Source organism: Gobio gobio (genome assembly GCF_949357685.1).
Source record: "Gobio gobio genome assembly, chromosome: 24".
NCBI classification, from domain to species: domain Eukaryota; kingdom Metazoa; phylum Chordata; class Actinopteri; order Cypriniformes; family Gobionidae; genus Gobio; species Gobio gobio.
The window spans coordinates 39,031,084-39,056,083 of record NC_137120.1 but is presented as its reverse complement, the minus strand read 5'-3'; the positions used below and the strand labels follow the sequence as shown (position 1 = coordinate 39,056,083).

The 25,000-nt window shown below is 33.5% G+C and overlaps 1 protein-coding gene and 1 long non-coding RNA gene across 2 annotated transcripts in view; one reads left to right on the top strand and one right to left on the bottom strand.

Moving 5' to 3' along the window:
* Window positions 1-25,000, top strand: part of LOC307120503 — a 35,391-nt gene that overhangs the window by 8,774 nt on the left and 1,617 nt on the right. The window contains exons 2-3 of the long non-coding RNA XR_013815804.1: window positions 20,917-21,022; window positions 24,891-24,985. This is a non-coding gene — a long non-coding RNA (uncharacterized lncRNA). The remainder of the gene's footprint in view (window positions 1-20,916; window positions 21,023-24,890; window positions 24,986-25,000) is intronic.
* The window catches only part of slx9 (SLX9 ribosome biogenesis factor), a 37,089-nt gene continuing 17,932 nt past the window's right edge, over window positions 5,844-25,000 (bottom strand). The window contains exons 3-6 of the mRNA XM_079807571.1: window positions 13,085-13,153; window positions 10,958-11,123; window positions 8,432-8,500; window positions 5,844-6,234 (exon numbers count right to left, since the gene is read on the bottom strand). Of these exons, the coding sequence (XP_079663697.1) occupies window positions 6,114-6,234; window positions 8,432-8,500; window positions 10,958-11,123; window positions 13,085-13,153 (425 nt within the window). The 3' untranslated portion in view covers window positions 5,844-6,113. The remainder of the gene's footprint in view (window positions 6,235-8,431; window positions 8,501-10,957; window positions 11,124-13,084; window positions 13,154-25,000) is intronic.

The following is a 25,000-nucleotide window of genomic DNA, read 5'->3' as shown; positions in this document are numbered from 1 at the left end:
CAACATTTATCTAAATATAAAATATTTATGTATAGGACTACAATGTTAAAGTTGTTTATTTGTTTATTTATGCCTGCGAAATTTCTTTAATGACTTCACGCATAACTTAACTTCTCTTTCGCAACGAATGCTTTATTATAATGCAAAAGAATATATTGTCCAATTTCCTTAAAACGAAATATTTGTATTTATGGCTATATTACTTAAAAATGCATATCATTATGTAAATACTTATTTACACACGAATAATGCACATTTTGAAACTAAAGACACGTGAGATCAGGACGAACACTCGCTGTTTCTCCTGACCCGTGTGTGTGTGTGTGTGTGTGTGTGTGTGTGTGTGTGTGTGTGTGTGTGTGTGTGTGTGTGTGTGACTCATATGAGTGGGAATTATGGGATGGTGTCACTCTCGGTTAAGCGTCCGACCTCCTGAAGGATGAAGAGGAGAGGAGGAGGAGGAGGAGGAGGAGGAGAGCGGCGCCGCCTCCAGACTGACACACACTGCTTTATATAACATCAGTCGCTTATTTCAGAAACGCTGCACTCGTTTAACACCAACTATCTCTCCACACACACCATTAGTCTAACCGTCATCTAGCAGATATCATTTGATGGATGAATGAGAAGTGTGCAATCCTGGAACATGTGTTGATTTCACAACTAAACTATAATGAAAATGAAGCTTTTTTTTTTTTTTTAGACCAAAATGCTCATCATTACTGTAATAAAGCATTTGCCCAATACTCCAATACTCCAATACAAACCACAGACAAATGAGAGGTTAAAACAACAAGACAATGGGTGGATATATGTGTGGTTAAAGATGATCTGGACAGATGGATGGATAGAACAATGGATGGACAGATCAATGGATGGATGGATGGACAGAACAATGGATGGATGTATGGACAGAACAATGGATGGATGACAGTCGGATGGATAGATTGAGAGAACAATGGATGGATGACAGTCGGATGGATAGATTGAGAGAACAATGGATGGATGACAGTCGGATGGATAGATTGAGAGAACAATGGATGGATGACAGTCGGATGGATAGATTGAGAGCACAATGGATGGATGACAGTCGGATGGATAGATTGAGAGCACAATGGATGGATGACAGTCGGATGGATAGATTGAGAGAACAATGGATGGATGACAGTCGGATGGATAGATTGAGAGCACAATGGATGGATGACAGTCGGATGGATAGACTGAGAGAACAATGGATGGATGACAGTCGGATGGATAGACTGAGAGAACAATGGATGGATGACAGTCGGATGGATAGATTGAGAGAACAATGGATGGATGACAGTCGGATGGATAGATTGAGAGAACAATGGATGGATGACAGTCGGATGGATAGACTGAGAGAACAATGGATGGATGACAGTCGGATGGATAGACTGAGAGAACAATGGATGGATGACAGTCGGATGGATAGACTGAGAGAACAATGGATGGATGACAGTCGGATGGATAGATTGAGAGAACAATGGATGGATGACAGTCGGATGGATAGATTGAGAGAACAATGGATGGATGACAGTCGGATGGATAGACTGAGAGAACAATGGATGGATGACAGTCGGATGGATAGATTGAGAGAACAATGGATGGATGACAGTCGGATGGATAGATTGAGAGAACAATGGATGGATGACAGTCGGATGGATAGATTGAGAGAACAATGGATGGATGACAGTCGGATGGATAGATTGAGAGAACAATGGATGGAAGGATGGATGGACAGAACAATGGACAAACGGATGGATAGATGGATGGGTGGAGAGCACAATGGATGGATGACAGTCGGATGGATAGATTGAGAGCACAATGGATGGAAGGATGGATGGACAGAACAATGGACAAACGGATGGATAGATGGATGGATGGAGAGCACAATGGATGGATGGATGGACAGACGGATGGATAGATGGATGATGGATGGAGAGCACAATGGATGGATGAGAAAACAATGGAGGAATGGATGGATGGACAGAACAATGGATGGATGGATGGATAGATAGATGGATGAAGAGCACAATGGATGGATGGACAGACGGATGGATAGATGGATGATGGATGGAGAGCACAATGGATGGATGAGAGAACAATGGAGGAATGGATGGATGGACAGAACGATGGATGGATGGACAGACGGATGGATAGATGGATGATGGATGGAGAGCACAATGGATGGATGAGAGAACAATGGAGGAATGGATGGATGGACAGAACAATGGATGGATGGACAGAACAATGGATGGAGAGCACAAAGGATGGATGGATGGACAGAACAATGGATTGATGGATGGATGGATAGATAGATGGATGGAGAGAACAATGGATGAATGGATGGACAGACGAATGGATGATGGATGGAGAGCACAATAGATGGATGGAGAGAACAATGGAGGAATGGATGGATGGATAGATGGATGGATGGAGAGCACGATGGATGGATGGACAGAACAATGGATGGATGGAGAGAACAATGGAGGAATGGATGGATGGATAGATGGATGGATGGATTGAACAATGGATGGATGGACTGAACAATGGATGGATGAAGAGAACAATGGATGAATGGATGGATGGATGGACAGAACAATGGATGGATGGACAGAAGAATGGATGGATGGAGAGAATAATGGATGGACGGACAGACGAATGGATAGATAGATAGATGGATGGATGGATGGATGGAGAGCACAATGGATGGATGAACAATGGATTGATAGATGGAGAGCACAATGGATGGATGGATGGAGAGAACAATGGATGAAAGGATGGATGGACATAATGGATGGATAGATAGATGGATGGATGGACAGACGAATGGATGATGGATGGAGAGCACAATAGATGGATGGAGAGAACAATGGAGGAATGGATGGGTGGATGGATGGATGGAGAGCACAATGGATGGATGGACAGAACAATGGATGGATGGAGAGAACAATGGATGGATGGAGAGAACAATGGAGGAATGGATGGATGGATGGATAGATGGATGGATGGATTGAACAATGGATGGATGGACAGAACAATGGATGGATGGAGAGAACAATGGATGAATGAATGGATGGATGGATGGACTGAACAATGGATGGATGGACAGAACAATGGATGGATGGACAGACGAATGGATAGATAGATGGATGGATGGAGAGAACAATGGATGGATGGACAGACGAATGGATGGAGGGAACAATGGATGGATGGAGAGACGGATGGATAGGTAGATGGATGGATGGACAGACGGATGGATAGATGGATGGATGGAGAGCACAATGGATGGATGGAGAGCACAATGGATGGATGGAGAGAACAATGGATGGATGGACAGACGGATGGATGGAGGGAACAATGGATGGATGGATGGATGGACAGACAGATGGATAGGTAGATGGATGGATGGACAGACGGATGGACGGAGGGAACAATGGATGGATGGACAGACAGATGGAAAAATGGATGGATGGATGGACAGACGGATGGATAGGTAGATGGATGGATGGATGGAGAGCACAATGGATGGATGGACAGACGGATGGATAGATAGATGGATGGATGGATGGACAGACGGATGGATAGGTAGATGGATGGATGGAGAGAACAATGGATGGATGGACAGACGGATGGATAGATAGATGGATGGATGGATGGACAGACGGATGGATAGGTAGATGGATGGATGGAGAGCACAATGGATGGATGGACAGACGGATGGATAGGTAGATGGATGGATGGAGAGCACAATGGATGGATGGACAGACGGATGGATAGGTAGATGGATGGATGGATGGATGGATGGAGAGCACAATGGATGGATGGACAGACGGATGGATAGATGGATGGATGGATGGACAGACGGATGGACAGAGGGAACAATGGATGGATGGATGGATGGACAGACGGATGGATAGGTAGATGGATGGATGGAGAGCACAATGGATGGATGGACAGACGGATGGATAGATAGATGGATGGATGGATGGACAGACGGATGGATAGGTAGATGGATGGATGGAGAGCACAATGGATGGATGGACAGACGGATGGATAGGTAGATGGATGGATGGATGGATGGATGGATGGATGGAGAGCACAATGGATGGATGGACAGACGGATGGATAGATGGATGGATGGATGGATGGACAGACGGATGGACAGAGGGAACAATGGATGGATGGATGGATGGATGGACAGACGGATGGATAGGTAGATGGATGGATGGAGAGCACAATGGATGGATGGACAGACGGATGGATAGATAGATGGATGGATGGATGGATGGATGGATGGATGGAGAGCACAATGGATGGATGGACAGACGGATGGATAGATGGATGGATGGACAGACGGATGGACAGAGGGAACAATGGATGGATGGACAGACGGATGGATAGGTAGATGGATGGATGGAGAGCACAATGGATGGATGGACAGACGGATGGATAGATAGATGGATGGATGGACAGATGGATGGATAGGTAGATGGATGGATGGAGAACACAATGGATGGATGGAGAGAACAATGGAGGAATGGATGGATGGATAGATGGATGGATAGATGGATGGATTGAACAATGGAGGAATGGATGGATGGATAGATGGATGGAGAGGACAATGGAGGAATGGATGGATGGATAGATGGATTGAACAATGGATGGATGGACTGAACAATGGATGGATGGACAGAACAATGGATGGATGGAGAGAACAATGGATGGATGGACAGATGAATGGATAGATAGATGGATGGATGGATGGTTGGAGAGAACAATGGATGGATGGACAGACGGATGGATGGAGGGAACAATGCATGGATGGAGAGACGGATGGATAGGTAGATGGATGGATGGAGAGCACAATGGATGGATGGACAGATGAATGGATAGATAGATGGATGGATGGATGGTTGGAGAGAACAATGGATGGATGGACAGACGGATGGATGGAGAGCACAATGGATGGATGGAGAGAACAATGGATGGATGGACAGACGGATGGACGGAGGGAACAATGGATGGATGTATGGACAGACAGATGGATAGGTAGATGGATGGATGGATGGACAGACGGATGGATAGGTAGATGGATGGATGGATGGACAGACGGATGGATAGGTAGATGGATGGATGGAGAGCACAATGGCTGGATGGATGGATGGATAAAAATACATATAAAATCAGAAGTCATAACATGAGGATAAAATAAGATTTAGTCACATCACGTATATTAATATAACTATTTAGATTTTATTCAGTTACAAACAATTGAAAAGACTTACCGTGATGAACATGTGCTATGATTGAGGGAAAATCTGTACTCCAGGGGTCAAATATATAAACAATAATCATTTCTGAAATGTATAATTATTGGTGAGAATATATTGAGGTGGAAATGTTGCTTTTCCTGAAATTGAACGCATGCTAACATCTTACCTACAATAAATGGATTCAGAACATCTCCACCCACATTCCCATCGGATTCTCTCCGGATGGAGATCCCGAACTCCACCAACAATCCATCGCAAACATCAAACATCGCTGTTGATGATAATATCGCCGCTTTATGTTTTACGATCATTTGACGAGAGTTCCTCCTCGATGTCGGACATCCCAGAGCCATGAAGCCATCATCAGAAGTCAGGGATGAGCTCCCACTTCTCCTTTATCTCTGCCGCCCTTTCCTTCTTTTCACAATGTGTTGTCATGGAAATACATTTAATACATCAGACCTCGCGTTAATGAGGACTTCATTAACAGAGTCACTTTCATAAGATCAGTCACGCTTGTCTAAGGAAACACCCCAAGAAAGAAATATGAGGAATCATTTTCCACTGGATTTATTATTATCTAGCCAAAAGAATACACTCATTAAACATGATCGCTAACACAATTCATTTTACACAGAGAAACTAGCGATACACCGTTTACTCCACAGTGTTTATGCGACGCAGTGCCAGATAATGCAAATGATGAAGATTTATTATGAAGTACAAACCGATTCGACTGTATCAGTTGGTTTCGGTGTACCATAATAAGATGCAGTTTGTGTAGTCTAACAACAGGGCGGCGCTGTAGAGTTGCGATTAGCTCTGTTCGTCTTCCTGTCGGAGTCGTTTTCGCAGATGATCGCCAATCGCAGCCAAAGGGTTGGTCTTGAAGGCGGGGTTTTTCATGGCTTCGTTGAAGAAAGATGCTTCTGTCTCGCTGGAATTTAAAAAAATTGACCGTTAAAATAATCTGTACACAATAAAAACATTATGTGACAAAATATATATTTAGTATAAAGAAAATTAGATATATTTGTATAACCCGAGACATTCAGTAACATTACTTTCATCGCAATTATATGTGCATTATTGTATTTAAATACTTACATGATATTTAATATCAATTGAAAATAAACAATATATAATACAATAATACATTTTATACAATTAAAACAATTATTTATAATGTCTATTTTTTAAATTTCATTTTCAATATATATATATATATGTATGTATATATGTATATATATGTATATATGTATATATGTATATATATGTATATATATATATATATATATATATATATATATACATATATATATATATATATATATGTGTATGTATATATATATATATATATATATATATATATATATATATATATATATATATATATATATATATATATATATATATATATATATATATATATATATATATATATATATATATATATTTATATATATATACATTTATATATAATTTTTTATAATTTATTGTTTTCATTAAGGTAATTTGCTTAATTGTCATGACAATAATGCACAAAATAATTATGATAATTAAAAAATAAAGTCATAATATCCCTAAAATAGGCTGTAGCATTGTTAATTTTGATTTGGTTTTGGTCATATTTTAGTCACCTGAATTGTTTTTAGTTTTAGTCGACTAATTATCATAAGATTTTAAATCTACAGTATATTTAGTCAGTTAAAATCTAGTGAGTTTAGTTAAATTGTAATGCATTCATCATAATTGTGTTTTTGAATGTTCAAGCGCAAAAATACACGAAAGAGAGCTCAATTCACTTCTTCTGTTTTTTTTTTAAACATCTATATAGTTTTGATAATGTTGTATTTCTGTTTTAGTTAGTATATCAGAAAAGCTAAATATTTAAATAAGTTTATTTATTTATATTTCAGCTAACATTTATTTAAATTTCAAGTACTGAATATTAATGGTTTTAGTTAACTATTATAACCCTGATACTTTATTGAATAATATGTGTCATAGTGTTCTAAGTCTTTCCTCCTTACTATTAATTAAATGCGAATTAAATTAAATACAGTTTGTGTAACCAAAAACGTATATATAATGCGTGACTTTTAATTATAAACCAGCTCTTAATACACCGGGACTCTTATTTTGAAATGCCAGCGCCTCTATTCCTGTTGCAGCTGCTCATTGAAGTTCAGGTGAGAGAGATAAAATATGCCTCGTTACAACCGTCTAAAACATATTATTATATAAACATGGTAAAGTAAACATTGTCATTATTCCTCAGCATTAGTTCATAAACATGACCTGTCATAAATGTGTGTTATTGATTGATTGAGCGGCTCTGAAGCGCTGTCGCGTGAGCCTGTAGATTAGAAGCTCAACAGCTCCGTGTTTTCCCGCCGTTAGAATTCAAATGTGTGCATCCGTTACTCAGGACATCAGTTCTGACAGGATCTCTATTCTCTTCCCTAATCAACCCTCGCTAACATTTCCATCTCTTTTTTATTCGTTGACGAAAATGACAGTAGATTTTCCTCATAGTTTTTGTCATCCAAAGCTGGTTTTTATTTTAGTTACAGTCTCATTTTCGTCAGTGAAATAAGGTCTTTGACGAAAATTATTCGTCAACAAAATTAACACTGGACTGTAGGCTGCAAAATATGTAATTTCATTCCTCTTTCTTTCTTTCCTTCTTTCTTTCTTGGTTTGTAAAATGTGCCCTGGGCATGTTCTTGACATGTTTTGTATGATTATCCCGTTAACCACATTTAAACAATTTATTTATGTTTTATTTAAATGATTTATAATATTAAAACGTACAATACTTTTACAATTAAAACAAATAGTTTACAATAATAGTAATAGTATGACATATTTTGTATTTAAACAAAAAATATTATTTATATAATATATAAAAAATGTTAGTAATAATTTATAGTTTTTTCATTAACGTAATGTGCTTAATTGTCATGACAATAATTAAAATAAAGAAAATGGGGGGCGGTAAAATGTGACCTGGACTTGTTCTTGACAGGTTTTGTGATACTTTACCATTAACCACTAGTTTTTCTTAATGATTCTGGTGCTATATGATGGATTAAATAAAATACTAATGTGAAATTAATCCATTATCTTACAGTAGTTTTCGTTTCTGGGCTGGTTTCATCTTGCTGAAGTCTGTGGGTTCTGGTTTCTTCTTAACCAAACTGAGACGAGAAAACAAAAGCAAACATTTGTGTTACACGCAGAACCAATTATATTTAGCATCATTCAATTACTAACAAAGAATACGTCAGAAAAAGAGCCTGTCTGCTCAAATGTTTTATATATAGAGACTTGAGGCATGTTTGAAGATGCGTTTTGAAGTTGTCCAGAGCTCAGGCTTTCCTCACACAAGTGTTATTTATTTGAGTTACTCGTGCAAGACTTCACAACACACATCAAATGACTAGCAGATAAAACAGCACAAACGCAGACAAATGTGTTTCGGATCAATTACACAGTTGTGAAAAAAGCACCAAACGCCTGATTAATCTACAAAACCAGCCAGACTGCATTTCTTAAACACATTTAGAGCCTGTGGGGGTGATAGAAATATACTTCTTTACTATAATCTTCTTATAGGAGATTGCCAAAAAATATATCAAAGCCTGAAATGTTTTAAGTGTTAAGGTTTACTTTAAATGTTATTGAAAAAAAAAAAATCATAACAGACTTGGCCATCTGACCAATCAGAGCAGAGTACACTGTAAAAAAAATATTAAAAAAGTAAGTTACCTGGTTGCCTTAAAATTAAGTTAATTGAAATTAAAAAATGTGAGGTAATACAACAGTTAAGACATCACCCTTTATTCAAATATTATTAAAAGATTGTGTAAGCAAATTGTGTTTTAAATTGTAATAATGCAATGAAACATGCCAAATTGTGCTATTTTCATGATTTTTCACAAAAAAAAATGTGGTTTAGAAACAATAAAATTGAGTTTTATTTAATAAACCAATTTCCTTCATTGTATTAACTAAAAAAAATGTATTTCAATGAACTCAAAATTTTAAGGCAACCATGTTACTTACTTTTTTAAGGTAAACCAACAATATTTAGTAGGCCAATCACAACAGACTGAGTCATCTGACCAATCAGAGCAGAGAAGACCAATCACAACAGACTGGGCCATCTGACCAATCAGAGCAGAGAAGACCAATCACAACAGACTGGGCCATCTGACCAATCAGAGCAGAGAAGACCAATCACAACAGACTGAGTCATCTGACCAATCAGAGCAGAGAAGACCAATCACAACAGACTGAGTCATCTGACCAATCAGAGCAGAGTAGACCAATCACAACAGACTGAGTCATCTGACCAATCAGAGCAGAGTAGACCAATCACAACAGACTGGGTCATCTGACCAATCAGAGCAGAGTAGACCAATCACAACAGACTGGGTCATCTGACCAATCAGAGCAGAGTAGACCAATCACAACAGACTGAGTCATCTGACCAATCAGAGCAGAGTAGACCAATCACAACAGACTGGGTCATCTGACCAATCAGAGCAGAGTAGACCAATCACAACAGACTGGGCCATCTGACCAATCAGAGCAGAGTAGACCAATCACAACAGACTGAGTCATCTGACCAATCAGAGGAAAGTAGACCAATCACAACAGACTGGGCCATCTGACCAATCAGAGCAGAGTAGACCAATCACAACAGACTGGGTCATCTGACCAATCAGAGCAGAGTAGACCAATCACAACAGACTGGGTCATCTGACCAATCAGAGGAAAGTAGACCAATCACAACAGACTGGGCCATCTGACCAATCAGAGCAGAGTAGACCAATCACAACAGACTGAGTCATCTGACCAATCAGAGCAGAGTAGACCAATCACAACAGATTGAGTCATCTGACCAATCAGAGCAGAGTAGACCAATCACAACAGACTGAGTCATCTGACCAATCAGAGCAGAGTAGACCAATCACAACAGATTGAGTCATCTGACCAATCAGAGCAGAGTAGACCAATCACAACAGACTGGGACATCTGACCAATCAGAGCAGAGAACACTTGTGGAGGCGGGGCTTAAAGAGACTGAATCTTCAAACGAAGCGTTTCAGACCCTGTGAGGAAAGAGCTGATGAAGAGTATTATGAGAAAATGCAAGTGTTTTTTGACCTTTGATGCTTGTAAAGCTGTTGTTGGAGACTCCAAAACTACATTAGCAGCCTTAATACTAGCATAAGAGGGCACTTTAATAACACTATAAATATTGAGTAAATCAAGGGGGAGAGAGAGAGAGAGAGAGAAAGAGAGAAAGAGAGAGAGAGAGAAAGAGAGAGAGAGAGAGAGAGAGAGAGAGAGAGAGAGAGAGAAAGAGAGAGAGAGAGAGAGAAAGAGAGAGATAGAGAGAGAGAGAGAGAGAGAGAGAGAGAGAGAGAGAGAGAGAGAGAGAGAGAGAGATGTAGATTGGCTTGCAGAATTGGTTTGAATCCCATAGCGAGAGAAACAGGTGTTGAATGAAATCTGTTGGTACGATGTGTTGTTTAGAGAACATCAGTCATGCCAACACACACACACATTATGCACAACTGATCTCAGAGGATATGCCAGCACACACACATCATCATGTCTGTGTGTAGAAATGAGTAAAGTGTTACGCTTTATTTCTGCGCTGCGCTCTGGCGGAGGTTTGGAGAGATGGGAGGAGCTGAGAGAGTTCAGGAAGGGCGTCGGCCAGCGGCCTCATGTCTCCCACTACAGGTGTGGCCTTCCTCCGCTCTTCAGCCTCCTGCTGCTCACGGGCCAGTGTGATCCCGCTGATCTCTACACACACACACACACACACACACACACACACACACACACACACTCCAGTCAGACCAGACTCGCTCTCTGGGCTGATGAGAGGAACACAAGCTTCAATGGCCTCACCTTCTCCTCTGGCTAACAGCTTAAAAATAATACAAAAAATAAACAAGCAAAAATAAATTAATCAAATAAAATGACAAGTAATTAAAAAAAAAAAAAATTATATATATATATATTCAAAAAGGCATATGAAATTAAATCAATAAAATATCAAATGGCATAAAATAAAAAGCATAAACAATTAATATAAAATTCATATTATAAACAATAATTACAGAAAGAGGAATTAAAAAACCAAATGAAAAAAGGTATCAAATCAAATACAAAAAAAAAAAAATGAGTAAAAATAAGTAAAAAAGTATAAAATCGTAAACAAAAAAGTATTTAATAAAAAAAAATTATATATACAAATATAAAAGCATACAATAAAAAGTGTACAGTTTTTTGAAAAAGTTATAAAATAAACAACATAAAAAGTAAAAAATATTAAAATGATAAAATTATTAAAATTGAATGCAATGATAAATTATAAAAATGCATAAAACGATCTAAATAAAGCAAAATAGAAAGGCAAAAGAAAAATTATAATAAAAACAATAAAACAATAGAAAGGCATAAAAAAAGCATTACTTTTAAAAGAGGACAAATTTAAACCAGTGATATTTTAGTATTTATTAACATTTCCAATAAACTTTATTCTTTATTCTAGATTTTTGTCTATTTAGCTTAAATTTATTTTTATTACAGTTTAATTTCCAATTTATTCTAATTTTAAGTTTTTGTAAATATTTATATGCTTTGTAATTTTTATTCTTTTTAGCTTAAATGTATTTTTATGTTTAAAATTTCCAATGAACTTTTTGATATTTTCAGTTTCTATTTTAATCCTAGATTAAGTTTGTGTAATTTTGTTACATGATTTTGTCTTTTTTATTTAGTTTTTTTTTTAATTTCTATTTAGCCTAAATATATTTTTTATTTCGGTTTTAGTAATGTTTGTAACTTAATACATTTTACATTTCAGTTAATAGACAAGGAAATATTTTTAAATTTTCATCATTTAAAAAAAAAAAAAAGTAATAAAACAACATAAGTTAAAAATATGAAATAAAAAAAAAGAAAAAAAAAAGCATATATTTAAAAAAAATGTATACATAAAAAGTCAAAATAACTATGGTTAATTTAATTTAATTACGGTAAAGAATAAAAAGCACTGTTTTTAACAGTGAACACGCACACATCGCAATAATGTCACAACGTTGGTTTAAAGTTCATTCTGGAAGGCCGATATTATCCAGTATGAAAATACTACCATCAGCAGACCATCTAAAACCAAAGCAAACCTCAGACAGAACGCAGGACACACCAGGTGCTTCAGTCCAAAAACAACAGTACATGTAGGGACGAAAAACCAGACGGAGAAGTGACAGAAGCACGTCTTTTTTCAAATTCTCCGTCTGACAAGAGGCCATTTTGAGGGCGTTCTGTTAAGATCTACATCCCTGTATATACAGTAAATGTCACTGTACACCATTTGTTAAAACCTTGAAGGTCTTTGAGCTTTATGAATCCATCAGCATCTTAACCCCCCCTTTTAATTTCCTGAAAATCCGACATGCAGTCTGAGGCTTGGGTTTCGGCTGGAGCCTCGAGCCCCATTAGATCCTAATTATAATCACCTCGGCTGGAGCTTGTGTTACGCGACGCATTGATCGGCCGGAGCGATTACAGGCGTCAGAATCAGGGTGTGGTGTTAATGATCCTGCCATATCCATCTCTGAGGTTGAGAGAATCGCAGATCAGTTCACCGTGAAAGAAATATCCTCATATGAGCGCTTCGGGATTGGGTTCTCCGGACTTTTGATGATATTTGCGGGAAAAGGTCCTAAAAAGAGAAGGTGAAGAAAACCACTCACTGTTGAGCCATCTTTCCCTCCGCGCCTTCATTTTTTCTTTCTTCGACTGATGTTTCTTTTCCCCCGTGCCTGGAAAAGAAAAGAAAAGACATTTCCATATGGATCATCATTGACTGACCTTTGAAGACTCAAGTATTTAAGACAAACTAAAAACTAAATTAAAAACAGTTTTTTTGTTCTCAAAAGCGTACAAAGAAAAAGCACTTTATATTTAGTTTAGAATGTAGATTTGGACAATCATTTTAATAATCAATAATTTAGTAAGAAAAAAATTATAAATATAGCTGCAAAAAAATGAACTTTCACTGTTATTAGTTGCACTCAAATCATTCTTGTTCAGGTGACTAAATTTAGTTACATGAGTTTTTTGAGTTGTTTCTACTAAAAATGAGTATTGTCAGCTTTACTTAATAAGTGTTTGTTTGGTCAACTTAACATAGCAGTGGATCTGTAGTTTAGGGCTGCAACGACGCGTCGACGTCGTCGATGACGTTGACTACGAAAATACGTCGACGTGCGTGAAATGCGTCGACGCGTCGGCGGCACATTATTTACGTTCTAGAATGGAACAGAAGATCTAGAATAATGGCAGCTTCTGCTCCCGGGCATAGTGAAAATGATAATTTATCATATAAAGCCAGACCGCGACATTCAAAAGTGTGGGAGAACTTTGAACAGAAGCCGAATAAAACTGTGCTTTGTTCGCTCTGTAACGTCGGTTTCACACTGCGTGCGGTGGCAGAGCAGAAGCTGTGCGCGTGGAGAGCGGGAGCTTTCACACTGCAGTCAGTGTTGCCAAGTCCGCTTTTTTCCCGCGGAATTGGGCTACTTCTACACTGTTGCCGCGGGCTGTGTCTCATGTCCGCGGGTTGAAGCAAAAAAAACCACACATATTTAACCCCCCGAACGCGATGTTTACCAGAGAACCTCCCCGAAACGCGATTGGGCTTGTTTTGGGCTAGTTTTTAGTAACGAATGGGTGGGTTTTGTTGTGTAAACCTGGCAACCCTGCTGCCAGTGTTCTCTCCATGGTTCTCTCGCGCAGCTGAACCGCGGCGCGTGTATTGCAACAGACGGTCACATTTTCCGGGGTTCTTCTCCGACCCCAGTACGTCTCGTGCTTTTATTTATTATGGGCTGCATATATCTCCTGTTAATGCGACCCGGTTCCCCTCTGTCCCAAACACACATGCATAATAACATGCTGTATAGAGGTAGTTTGCATGATTAAAGTAACATTAAAGTTAAGATATGCCTCTAGCTTTAATCATTTAAATGTGTCTTTGAAGTTTGGGCAAAAACTTCTGGCAGCTTTAGTCGTTGTTTATGCACATGTATCTTCAAAATAGACGACTAGTTATACTATATTAAAACTATGCTGAAAGCTCCTGTATGTGAACCTTTTGCAGATAAATACAAGTGCATTTTCGTTTACTATTGACACAAATCAATAAGTAAATCATACTCAACTACTATAGTACACAACTTTTCCTAATTAGGCCTACTCTGTATACATTTTATTATGAATAGTATCATTATATATTATGTTTAAAAAGCTTCTTGTGTTCATATATTTCATTATAAAATGGCATACTATGTACACTACCCTTCCTGAAATACAATTAATATTGTCATCATTCATTGATTTCATGTTAAAATAATATACAAATTCACTACCCTCTTTGAAATACAATAATCAGTAAAAAAGAATAATAAGATTAATCTGGAAAAAACAATCATTAGATTAGTCGACAGAAAAAATAATCGTTAGTTGCAGCTCTACTGTAGTTCCCAGCATGCTTTGCAAGGGACTGCATAAGAGTGAATGTAGGGATTAAAGTGTTATTTTACGTTTTTCTGTAAAGGGAAAGATAGTTTGTTTATGTTAGTGTTTAATGTTTAGTTATGTTGGACATTTAGAGGAGTTTCTGTAATTTTGTGGTTACCATTATGCAGAAGAGTGCCTGTGTTTACTCATATACACATCATTATTGGATGGACTTCCTGCCCTAAATTAAGTTATTTTTGCATTTTGTTTCTAATAATATGCTTGTTGTTATTTAATAGTTTTCCACTTACACTTGTAGAGCAAGTATTTAATTTAATAAGGTAAATTAAATCGATAAATGTGTTCACCTAACATAATACACTTTTATAAATTAAACGTAACATTATTAAGTAAACTGTGCATATAAATATTATGTAACTGTGACAAATTCAAATGGTTTGTATTTACTTAAAAAAATGTTGTCGGCTTTACTTGACTTTCATTTGTTCATATAACTAAATTGTTATTTATAAAAATTACTCAATATAGTTGTGTGGAACCACTTGACGCAGCTTTTTAAAGTAAATTAGTTTATAAGTTATTTTTGTGAGTGCAGGGCAACTGTGCAAGACGGGCGATATGCATTTAAACCGGGTTCATGTAAAAAGACCATTTTAAAATCGTTGAGATGACATTATTTTAATCGGTCACCATGGCAACACCGTTTGAGATATCCAATATCGATTCGCAATTTAGTATCTTTAATACATCGTCATCATGTTGAAACATTTTGGTGTGAATCAAAAAGTAGTAATTTAAAATTCAGAGCCTGGCTTAAAAAAAAAAAATCAACATTCAGCCCAAAATATCTGACTTCCTGTTGGTCGGAGCTAATGACTGTAAATTAGAAAGTTGTCCGGCTCGATAATAACAATATATATACCGAGTTTGATGACTGTAGGTAAAACTAACCCCCTCACTTTTGTCCGATACAAATATTTGGTGATTTAAAAATCCGGTATTCCGATATATCAGCCGATATGTGTTAAAAAAAATAATAAAATAAAATAGTTATTTGTAGTTATTCGTGATCCCTCAGCCTCTCTCAAATAATATGATAATGCAGTTTAAAAATAAACTTGTTTGTTTTATTGTCACAACAGAACATAAAAATATATTAAAGTTCTGATAAATAAAATTGATAAAAATACAAACTTAAGATATGAAACAAAGTTGTTTGGACGAAAACACAATAACAAAAACAGAACAAAAAAATCAAAGTTACCAGTATTAATAGACGTGGTAAGCTTCATAAATATAACTGAGCAAGACTGGAAAAAAAGTTAATTTCTGATAAATAACAACAATAGCAAAATATAAACTATTTACAGTATAAATATGAGCTACCTTATAATTACAATGTCAACTTGCTTATCCCTTTACATGCACTCTTAATTCTACCCATCAAGCTACCACAAACCATTTTCAATCATCATTTGCTGCCTGCCTTCTAAAATCTACTACTGATGATGTAGTAAATCCATTATGTTAATGCTGCGTCTGAACGAAGTCAGCAACGCACTTTCGTTCACTCTTCACAAGCCTAACTTACGATTTACAATGCAGGGACTGGAACTACAAATATACTAGTTATAAATACAGTAATCATTACTTTATTTAGGCAGAATAAGTTTGTTGTGATTTCCAAGGCGCATTAATGTTAGCGGTCTTTTACTGATAGCCATGGCATTAGCTAGCTTTGTGGTTAGCGTCTATGATAAATCATAATTTAGAAATGGACTGCAAAATATTGTATACTTTTTCAAAATAACGGGCAGGGGGGAGATGATGCGTCTCATGCTGTCAAACTGTCGCGCTATAAAAGAAATACATCTTATTCAGTCACTTTGTCCGAGTTAAACTGACAGTCAGTCAACCAAGTTAAATAAGGTAAGCTAATTCTGTTTCACTCTTGGCTTACATGTAACAGCAAAACTGGGCTTGGCAGTCTCCAATGTTGTCATGCTTATTTGAGTTAAGAGAACTGATTGGGATGTTCTTTTCAATAGCCACGTTTACATGCGCACTTTTTTGTCATTCCGATTAAAATCATTCCGATTGAAAGATTCGGTGGACTGTTTACATGAGACGTTATCTAAACCGTTCTGGTTTTTACATGTGCTGACTTTCAGTAGGAATCATTTTGTGACATGCGCACACAGTTTGTCTGCCGCCTCAAATTAGTTACGTATCGTGGATCAATAGTTCTGTGTTGGTAATTTTTATATTTATTTATTTTTCTGTGGGCGGACATGCAGTAGTTTAACCTAATTTATGTCCTATACAATGGCTATTTCAACATCTGTGAATGATGAATGCGGAATCAAAAATGAATTAAATTCATTTATTTTGAAAAACACAAAATTAACAATAAAATGCACTCAAATTATTAATAAAAACATAGGATATACGGTGAAATATGAATGAAGCATTCAAGACGTGCTCAGCATCATTACTAGTAGTACTAAACATAGATATTTCAGATGATTAAGGAAAGATCCCATAATCACAAAGGTATAAATATTAACAAAAGTAATTAAAGTAGACTGTGGGTAACGTTACTTAACCAATTTGAAGCAGTTGTTGAATTTTTTTTTTTAAATAGCTAACTTAACTAACGAGAAACAGAGAGCAGCTTGAATGTTCCCCGTTGAAATAGCAGCTCTCAACGGCCACCAGGACTTGTACAGTTTTATAAAAGCCATTTATTATTTGTCGTAAAGTGTAAGAATCACCTCAGAAAAATAAATTATTCTGTCAGGCGCAGTTGAAGCCTAAGACAAATGCTGTCAAGATGGTGTAGCCAGGCTATGTCTGTGTCATTATTCCAACATCATGTTCATAACATATTACGAAATAAAAAGTTTAATACCTCAGAAAAATGAACTTTCCTCTCTTGTCAACATTAGCCTGGTGTGAGTGCGGCGCGCGCTCTTCAGTTGAGGAGGCGCGCGCTGTATATCACATCACAGAAAGACGTGCACTCAAAGTAATCGGATCAGATCGTTTACATGGTGGAATTTTTCGTTTGATCGGTTCATGAAAAGGTTTATCCCACCTCTCTCAAACCGATTACAATTTCATTCGGTTTGGCCATTTTTATTCCGATTGAGGTGTTTATATGGAGTATTTTTATTCGGATTGGACTTTTAAACCGATTACAGTGCTCCATGTAAACGCACCTAATATTATTCAAGCAATGTATGTGTCCTTGCCAACTTAATGTGGTTGAGCGGTGTTTCGTCCTTTTTTTTTTTTTTTTTAAATATTCATTTATCGGCCATCATAAATGCCGATACCGATAGTTTGGAAAATGCCTAATATCGGCCCGCCGATATATCGGTCGGGCTCTACTCTGTATTCATACCGGTTTCCCTTTTCTCGCCTTACATTAGTTTCAACGCCACGACCAAACCGTTCGAGATACCAAAAATCCGCTCGCAGTTTATCATCCTCAGTGTGTTGACCTCATGCTGACCGAGTTTGGTGCTGATCGGAAGAATCGACTTGGAGGAGTATATCAAACTCCAGAGCATTAGGACTTGGGCCATAATTAATTTTTTTTATAAATTATTAAAATGATAAATTATAAAACGGAATAAAAAGAATAAAACAATAGAAAGGCATAAGAAAAATCATTACTTTTAAAAGAATACAAATTTAAATCAGTGTTGTTTTAGTATTTATTAACATTTCCAAGAAACTTAATGTTTTCAGTTCTTATTTAAATTCTAGATTAAGTTTTTGTGATTTAATTACATGATTTTTGTCGTTTTTATATTTCTATTTAGCTGAAAATGTATTTATTTCAGTTTAAAATCCCCCCAAAAAATTATATTTTCAGTTCTTATTTTAAATTCTAGATTAAGTTTGTGATTTAATTATGATTTTTGTCGTTTTTACATTTCTATTTAGCTTAAAATGTATTTTTATTTCAGTTTAAAATTTCCCAAAAATGTTTTACATTTTCAGTTATTACTTTAATTCTAGATTAAGTTTTTGTATTTTTAATTCGTTTTTTATATTTCTATTTAGCTATTTAGTCATTTTTGTAACTTAAAAATTTGTATGTCAGTTAGTAGCCTTATAATATTTTTAAATTTCATTTTTTAAGTTGAAATTTTACATAATTTAAAAAAAAAAAAAATACCATAAAAAGTAAAAAATATTACAATTATAAATTATTCAAATTGTATGAAATTATAAATTATAAAAATACGTAAAACGGAATAAAACAATCTAAATAAAGCAAAAGAAAAAATGTAATTAAAAGAATAAAACAATAGAAAGGCATACAAAAATCATTACTTTTAAAAGAGGACAAATTTAAACCAGTGATATTTTAGTAGGCCTATTTATTAACATTTCCAATGAACTTTATGTTTTCAGTTCTTCTTTAAAATCTACATTAAGTTTTTGTCATTTAATTACATGATTTTTGTCTATTTAGCTTACATGTATTTGTATTACAGTTTTAAATGTCCAATTAACTTTTTGATATTTTCAGTTTTTATTTTAATTCTAGATTAAGTTTTGTAAATTTTTATATGCTTTTGTAATTTAGATTTTTTATATATTTCTTTTTATCTTAAATGCATTATGTTTAAAATTTCCAAAGAACTTTTTGATATTTTCAGTTTTTATTTTAATTCTAGATTAAGTTTTTGTGATTTAATTACATGATTTTTGTCGTTTTTATATTTCTATTTAGCTGAAAATGTATTTATTTCAGTTTAAACCCCCCCCCCCAAAAATTATATTTTCAGTTCTTATTTTAAATTCTAGATTAAGTTTGTGATTTAATTATGATTTTTGTCGTTTTTACATTTCTATTTAGCTTAAAATGTATTTTTATTTCAGTTTAAAGTTTCCCAAAAATGTTTTACATTTTCAGTTATTACTTTAATTCTAGATTAAGTTTTTGTATTTTTAATTCGTTTTTTATATTTCTATTTAGCTATTTAGTCATTTTTGTAACTTAAAATTTTTTATGTCAGTTAGTAGCCTTATAATATTTTTAAATTTCATTTTTTAAGTTGAAATTTTACATAATTTTTTGAAAAAGTTATAAAATAAATAACATAAAAAGTTAAAAATATTACAATTATAAATTATTCAAATTGTATGAAATTATAAATTATAAAAATACGTAAAACGGAATAAAACAATCTAAATAAATCAAAAGAAAAAATTTAATTAAAAGAATAAAACAATAGAAAGGCATAAAAAAATCATTACTTTTAAAAGAGGACAAATTTAAACCAGTGATATTTTAGTAGGCCTATTTATTAACATTTCCAATGAACTTTATGTTTTCAGTTCTTCTTTAAAATCTACATTAAGTTTTTGTCATTTAATTACATGATTTTTGTCTATTTAGCTTACATGTATTTGTATTACAGTTTTAAATGTCCAATTAACTTTTTGATATTTTCAGTTTTTATTTTAATTCTAGATTAAGTTTTTGTGATTTAATTACATGATTTTTGTCGTTTTTATATTTCTATTTAGCTGAAAATGTATTTATTTCAGTTTAAAATCCCCCCCCAAAAATTATATTTTCAGTTCTTATTTTAAATTCTAGATTAAGTTTGTGATTTAATTATGATTTTTGTCGTTTTTACATTTCTATTTAGCTTAAAATGTATTTTTATTTCATGCATTATGTTTAAAATTTCCAAATAACTTTTTGATACTTTCAGTTTTTATTTTAATTCTAGATTAAGTTTTTGTAATTTTGTTACATGATTTCGTCGTTTTTTTATTAGTTTATTATATTTCTATTGAGCTTAAATATATTTTTATTTCAGTTTTAGTAATTTTTGTAACTTAAAACATTTTATTTCAGTTATTTCAAGGCAATATTTTTAACTTAAGTTGAAAATTTTTGATTGTATTTTACTTGAGCTTTATATAGTTTTAGTTGATCACACACACACACTGGGCTTTACAGCTGGTGTAAGTGCAGGTGTTTTTGCTCATTCTGGTTGTGTTTTGTCTGCAGAATAACACAAAAATAACGCAGTGGGAGCCAATCGGTGAAGGGCACGGCTGCTAACATGAAGGATGCAGGAACTGCACATAAACCTTGAGTGGAAACAGAGAATAATGTAGGGGTGGAATAAAATACTATTCGTTTTATTTTTAAATTACACACTAATGTCCACATGTGAACGTTATGACGTGCCGTGGCTGTGGTTTTGTATATGGAATGGAAACTAACGCATGGATGTCTGTTGTTTTAACCACATGTAACTTCCTGTTCCCGGATAGTGACGTGTTATCAGGGCGAGCATGTGTGTGTGTTTAACGATTGTCCTGACCTCTGGGGATCAGATGATCAGAGTGTGACGTGGAATCTATATGGACATTTTGTGCATGTTTCAGCTCAATTCCCATTTGACAGAGGTCGTTCACAGTTCAGAGGTCAAACCACAAAGATCTACATGCTTCAGTTTGAGAAAATGCACTTGTTATGCATCATTTAATATACTGATTGTTAGTATAATCAATAATAATGACTGCTATTATTAAATCACTGCATTGAAAAAAATGTAAATGTCACGTTTATGTTCTTCACTTTCAAAAATATGCACTTAATAATATTACATTTTTAATTAAGGTGTTAGTTATTGTTATTAAAAAGCTGAAATCAAATAAAATACAGGCTAAATATGAGATGAAACGCTTGAAAAATAAAATAAGTTGGAGTATTAAATAACTAAAATAAATTAAAGCTTAACAGGGATATTAAACAAAACTAATAAAAAAGAACAAAATTACTAAAACTTAATTTAAAAATAAAATACATAAATGAAAATGTAAAAATAAATTACATAAATAATATAAAACTAACACAAACTTTTTTCAAATGAGATTTAAGAATTTATGCATCCCAGGGTTATTAATTTAGTATTATAACATATTCTGATTAAAAATGATTACATTGTTATGAATCATTTAATATACTGCTATTGTTAGTATAATCAATAATAATGACTGCTATTATTAAATCACTGCATTGAAAAAAATAAAAATGTCACGTTTATGTTCTTCACTTTCAAAAATATGCACTTAATAATATTACATTTTTAATTAAGGTGTTAGTTATTGTTATTAAAAAGCTGAAATCAAATAAAATACAGGCTAAACATGAGATGAAACACTTGAAAAATAAAATAAGTTGGAGTATTAAATTACTAAAACTAAAATAAATTAAAGCTTAACAGGGATATTAAACAAAACTAATAAAAATTACAAAAGAACAAAATTATTAAAACTTAATTTAAAATGAAAATGTAAAAATAAAATACATAAATAATATAAAACTAACAAACTTTTTTCATTTGAGATTTAAGAATTAATGCATCACGGGGTTATTAATTTAGTATTATAACATATTCTGATTAAAAATGAACTTAATAAAAATGTTTAAATTGTTATGAATCATTTAGTACACTGCGATTGTTAGTATAATAACTAATATTAATAATTAAATAATTCATATTTAAATCACTGCATTGAAAAAAATAAAAATTTCAGATGTTTATGTTCTTCACTTTCAGAAAATACACTTTTTGTGATTAGAATTGATTTTTTTTAATTAACTGTTATTAATTGTTATTGTTATTAAAAAGCTGAAATCAAATAAAATATAGGCTAAATATGAGATGGTTAAATAAGTTGGGAGTATTAAATTACTAAAACTAAAATAAATTAAAGCTAAATAGGGATATTAAACAAAACTAATAAAAATTACAAAAGAACAAAATTACTTAAACTAAAATGAAAATATAAAAATAAAATACATAAATAATATAAAACTAACACTAACTTTTTTCATCACAGGGTTATTTAGTATTATAACATTCTGATTAAAAATGAATGTAATAAAATGATTGTTATCAATCATTTAATATACTGTGATTGTTAGTATAATCAATAATAATAACAACAATTAATTAAATAATTCATATTTAAATCACTTCATTGAAAAAATAAAAATGTCAAGATTTATGTTCTTCACTTTCAGAAAATACACTTTTTGTGCGCTTAATAATTATATAACATTTTTAATTAACTGTTATCAATTGTTATTGTTATTAAAAAGCTGAAATCAAATAAAATATAGGCTAAATATGAGATGAAACGCTTGGAAAATAAAATAAGTTGGAGTATTAAATTACTAAAACTAAAATGAAAATATAAAAATAAAATGCATAAATAACACTAACTTTTTTCATCACTGAGTTATTTACTATTATAACATATTCTGATTAAAATTAACTTAATACAAATGATTAAATTGTTATCAATCATTTAATATACTGCGATTGTAAGTATAATCAATAATAATAACTACTAAATAATTCATATTTGAATCACTGTGCACTGAAAAAATAAAAAATGTCACAAGATACATGTTCTTCACTTTCAAAAAATACACTTTTTGTGAGCTTAATAATAATATTACAATTGTTATTAACCCTCTGATGCATGGCGACTCTCTCAGAAATAATAATTCAGAATTATTAATTCCATATTATCATAAAAAACACCCCAAAACATTGAGATCAGTGTTACTGTTGACTACAACTATTCAAAATAGATGTTGTGAATTAAAATAAAGCTGAAAAAAAATAAATAAATAATATATAATATTAGATGAAAAACTTGAAAAATTCAATAAGTTGGAGCAGTAGAATTACAAAAAAAAGATGAATAGAGATATTAAAAACTAATAAAATTTGACTGAAACCTAAACTAAAAATGAAAACAGAACATATAAATATATATACATAATATTAAAAATACTTTTTTTCCATTTGTGAATTAAAAATGCATGCATCACAGGGTTATTAATTTAGCATTATTATAACATATGATTTTTAGCATAATTCTTTATAATATTTTAATAATTATAATAATGCATTGCAGAAATGATCTGTTGTGCAACATGTAAAAAAAGGGATATTAAACAAAACTAATAAAAAGAAGAAAATAACTCAAACTTAAACTAAAATGAAAATAAAATACATAAATAAAAAACTTTTCATCACAGGGTTATTTAGTATTATAACATATTCTGATTAAAATTAACTTAATACAAATGATTAAATTGTTATCAATCATTTAATATACTGTGATTGTTAGTAATAATAATAACTACTATTAATTAAATAATTCATATTTAAATCACTGCATTTCACAAGATTTATGTTCTTCACTTTCAAAAAATACACTTTTTGTGAGCTTAATAATAATATTACAATTGTTATTAACCCTCTGATGCATGCGGTGACTCTCTCAGAATTAATAATTCCATATTATCATAAAAAACACCCAAAACATTGAGATCAGTGTTACTGTTGACTAAAACTATTCAAAATAGATGTTGTGAATTAAAATAAAGCTGAATTAAAATATAGCCTAAATATTAGATGAAAAATTAAATAAGTTGGAGCAGTAGAATTACAAAAAAAAGATGAATAGAGATATTAAAAACTAATACAATTTGACTTAAACGAAAATAAAAATTAGGGTTATTAATTTAGCATTCTGATTGTTAGCATAATTAATTATAATATTATTAGTAATTATAATAATGCATTGAATTGTGTTTTTATTCACTTGGCACTCTGAAGTGATCTTTTATGCAACATGTAAAAAACAACTGTTGAATGAATGAATGAATGAATTTATTTTTATTTCGAGCAATATATAAAGACGCATAACAACGGCAATAAAGAAGCATTATGATTAGTCTGTACAACTAGTTAAATTCATCATACTTTAACATCACAATGACCCGTGCGGACGTCTCTCGCCCTGCTGTGGACATTTATCAAGTCTCATTTCTGTTTTCCCAGCCATGCAAAGCAAACGAACGTGTAATCTCATTGTAACAATGGCCACATCCGTAGCATTTCTGCCATTTTGTATGTGTCAATCACTCTGGGCTGTTGTGTGTGTTTGCAGGAGAAACAGCCTCTCAGATGTCCGTCATCTTCCTGTGAAGGAAAGCTGAAACCTTCCAGATGGGATGCAGGAGACCCAGGAGGAAAACACCAGAGGTACTTATTAATCTT